The sequence below is a fragment of the Fonticula alba genome (assembly GCF_000388065.1).
Source record: "Fonticula alba strain ATCC 38817 unplaced genomic scaffold supercont2.12, whole genome shotgun sequence".
NCBI lineage: Eukaryota > Rotosphaerida > Fonticulaceae > Fonticula > Fonticula alba.
Window position 1 is genome coordinate 692,978 of NW_009242982.1, and position 3,817 is coordinate 696,794.

At 65.6% G+C, this 3,817-nt stretch overlaps 1 protein-coding gene across 1 annotated transcript in view; it reads right to left on the bottom strand.

Annotated features, from left to right (window-relative positions):
- Positions 1 to 3,659, bottom strand: part of H696_05675 (AMP deaminase) — a gene marked incomplete at its 5' end in the record, with an annotated part of 5,156 nt that extends 1,497 nt beyond the window's left edge. Inside the window, 4 exons of the mRNA XM_009499495.1 lie at positions 205 to 1,609; positions 1,850 to 2,495; positions 2,734 to 2,761; positions 2,932 to 3,659. Coding sequence (XP_009497770.1) covers positions 205 to 1,609; positions 1,850 to 2,495; positions 2,734 to 2,761; positions 2,932 to 3,659 — 2,807 coding nt within the window. The remainder of the gene's footprint in view (positions 1 to 204; positions 1,610 to 1,849; positions 2,496 to 2,733; positions 2,762 to 2,931) is intronic.
- Between the last annotated feature and the right edge of the window lie 158 nt (positions 3,660 to 3,817).

The following is a 3,817-nucleotide window of genomic DNA, read 5'->3' on the forward strand; positions in this document are numbered from 1 at the left end:
GGAGATTGGAGAACGCGGGGGTTAGGCGGGGGCAAGCTCGCGGGACGATGGCGCTGCCTGTCGGCGGCCAAGATCAAGCGCAGGGAGACGAGCGAAAGATGGGCAAACAGAAAGAAAAAAAAAAGACAGGAGAGGGCGGGACAGTCGGAGGAAGACAGGGGCACCGGGCCGGCCAGCGGGCGGTACACCGGGCCAAAGACGCACAGGTACTGCAGAGTGGGGACCTTGCGCAGGAGAATCCCATGGGCAATGGACTGCGACAGGAGGAAGGACACGGCCAGGTTGGAGTGGGCCTCCATGCCGGCCTCGCCGCAGTGCGGCCGCAGGACGAAGGTGTTCATGTCGCGCTCGGCCCGCAGGGCATTGAGCGAGGTCATGTTGACCCAGGTGTAGTACAGGTAGTAGGAGTACGGCGGGTCGATGGGCTCATTCCACATGGCCGGGGTGATGTTGCGCACGTCGATCATGTGCGCCCGGGAGAGCTTGCTCTCATCGTCGACACTGTCGAAGCCAACCACCTGCTGCAGGAAGAGGAAGAGCTTCGGGTGCGAGGAGGGATCCATGGTCACCTCGAAGAGGGGCTGGAAGATGTTGCGAACGATGTCATCGAAGGACTCGATGGAGTTGCCCTTGCGGTAGAGCTCATACAGACGCGGGGTCTGAATCAGCCAGCGGACATTCGGCGAGAAGATCCGGTTGTCAATGACCCAGGCAGCCAGGTTGTCCCACTCGTGGATGGACCGGCCGTAGATGGACACACGGTACTCGGCGAATTGGTACTTGCTGTCCTCCAGATCGTTGATCAGCTGCTTGGTCAGCTCGGCAAAGTAGCGGCCCTTCATGTAGTTGTCGGTCTTCATGAAGATCTCCCGCAGGCGGCTCTCGCCCACCGGGTTGTACTTGGCATTGAACCGGTCAAACCGGTGGAAGGCCTCACTCTGCACGTGCATATCCAGCGTGTCGATGCTCAGGTCGTATGCCGACACCCCGAGGCTCTGGAACACCTCGGCCAGGGTGTAATGCCGGCCATCGCGGAAGAGCACCACCTCATCCTTGTGGTAGCGGAGCTTGTTGCGAATGAAGCGCAGCAGGTGCTTCTGGTTCATGCCGGAGGTCAGGTGCACGTGAGTGTCCACCTTGCGCACATTGTAGAAGTCCCGATGGGGGACCAGCTTGCAGCTGGCCTTCTCCTTGGCGTCATTCAGCAGGGTGTGCAGGTTGAAGGAGGCCTCCAGGATGGCCAGCCGCCGGAAGCAGAAGGACTTGACCGGCCCATCGGAGGCCACCTTCAGCACAACGTCCAGATCGCTGTAGAAGCGCTGGGCATCCGGCAGGTCGGGGATCAAGGGCTCGCCGGTTTCGGTGCGCATCACCCGGAAGATGCCATCCGTGTAGGTGTAGTGGTACTGGTCGGCCGCGCTGGGGAGCAGCGGCTCATTGAAGGGGTCATAGGGGGGGGTTTGGCCGTTGTTCACCGGGGCCGGGCGCCGGTTCATCGGGTTCTGCGAGGGGAAGTACTGGAAGGACATGGTCTGGTACTTCTTGCGGAGGCGGTTCAGCCGGCCGAGCTTCTCTCGAATCCGGGGGAGGTCATCGGCGGAGATGGAGTCTGGAGGTGGACACATGCGGCCCCGAGTGCAGGGGGGGGGGGGGGGGACAGACGGGCAAATGTGCACATAGGTAGACGTGTGTACACATATGTGTGTGCACGCGCGCGCGTGGGTGTGGGTGTGGGGGTGCGGCGACGGCGGGGAAATGAGTGAACGTTAGACAGCAAGTCGGCGAGCTGGAGGGGGCATACACAGACACCCATATACACGCATGCATGCACAGCGAGCCAGGCACGCACTCTTGACCGGGTCGATGCGGATCTGGTCGAAGGTCGGCTGCCCATGGTGGTTGATCAGGCCCAGCTTGAAGGCCGCACGCTGGAAGAGGGCCGGCTGCTCGGAGTCCGACCGGCCGAACATGTGGGCCGGGGCCTGCTGGCGGTCCAGGTCCACCACCAGCCCGGACGCAGCGGCCGAGGCATATGCGGTGGCCGCCGCGGTGGGGCAGACCGTCGGCGGGGGCGGCCGAGCCGCGCTCGAGGCCAACACCGGCGACGCGGCCAGCGGCCCATTGTCCGGCGAGGAGACCGGCACATCAGAACTCAGGACCGGCGAGGAGGCTCCAGCCGCCGGCGAGGAAGCCGGCTCGACCGAGCTCCCGCGAGCCGGGTCGTCGGCCTGCGCCGCGTCCTGCTGCTGCTGCTGCTGCTGCTGCAGCTCCTGCAGCTCGCGCTCTTGCTGCTGCTTCAGCTGCTTCAGCTGCTCCTGGTAGCCACGGAGCTCGCCCTGCATGAGCTCCTGCTGATGCTGCAGGAGAAGCTGCTCCACCTCCTGGCGATGCTGCTGCTTGAGCTGCTCCTGCTCGCGGCGGTGGAGCTTGAGCTTCTGCTGCTGAAGGAGCTTCTTCCGGCGAGTGGAAGAGAGGGCAATGGTCTTGAGGGAGGCCTGAGGGATGGGGAGGGGGCGGGAAGGAAAGAGAGAGAGGAAGAGAGAGAGAGAGAGAGGGAGAGAGAGGGAGAGGGAGAGAGAGGGAGAGAGAGAGAGGGGGGGGGGAGAGAGAGAGAGAGAGAGAGGGAGAGCAGGGAAGGACATCACACAGATGGTCAGTAAAAAAAACAGGCGGACCTCGGAGGAGGAGGGGGGACAGTGGTCGATGGGCGAGACCATGCATCGGGGAACATACCTGCTCCAGCTTGCGGACCTCCTGGTACCTGTGGGCAGGTGGGTGTGATGGGTGCATGGCCGGAGGCCGGGGATCGGGCGTTAGAAGACAGCACGCAAAGCCGGGCAAGGGGAGATCGGCCACCCGGGCACGGGCAGCAACCAAACCGGCGAACAGGGGCGGCGAGCAGGCCCGGGTGGGAAGCCGGCCAAGACGCACTTGAAGTCCGGCTGGAGGGCCATCGAGGAGGAGACCGCCGCCAGGCGGGCATTGGACAGGACGTCCGGGGTGGGGCTCGAGAGGGAGTTCAGCCGGAGCAGCGGGGCGGTCTCGGCCTGGAACTGCTCGGCATCGTCGTCATCCTCATCGTCGCCATCCTCCTCGCCATCATCCAGGCGATCGGTGGGGTCCCCCTCCTCCTCAAGGGCCTCGGCATCGCGGGCCTCCATGTTGACCACATCGGCCAGGGTCACATTCAGGAAGGAGGACTTGCCGCGGACCGGGGCCCGGTCGGCATCGTCATCGTCGTCATCCACGCTGCCACCCTCGGCCATGCCGGTGGCCATGGAGCACAGGGCGGCCACCGTGGCGTCGGAAGTGCCGCCCTCGGAGATCCGACCATCCGGGCCGAACCCGACACCCGACTCGGCGGAGAGGGGGAGGTCGTCGTCGGCGGCCGCGGCCGCGGTCGACTCGTCCTCCATGCGCACGGTGGCGGCCAGGTGAGCCAGGTTGGCCTTGGCCCAGGCCGGGTCCGACATGTCGGGATAGCCGCCGGTGGTGAGGTCCAATGACAGGAGCTCCGCCACGTCAGGGTACCCGGGACCGGGGGTGGTCAGGTCCAGGGGGGTGAGGCTGGTCGAGGGAGGGGGGCCCGAGGGGGCGGCGCCAGCGCCCGGGGGGGGGCTCTGGTCGCGGGCAGGCTGCTTGTCGCCGTTCGCAGACATGGGACTCGGGACGGAGGTGGGACGGGGGAAGGGGAAGGGCGAGGAGGGGAGGGAAGGGGCGGGGCGAAGGGCGCCTGACAAACGGGGTCCCAGCAGGGGGGAGGGGAGGAGGAGCGGCAGCAGCAGCAGCAGCAGCAGCAAGAGAAGGAGGCGAGAGG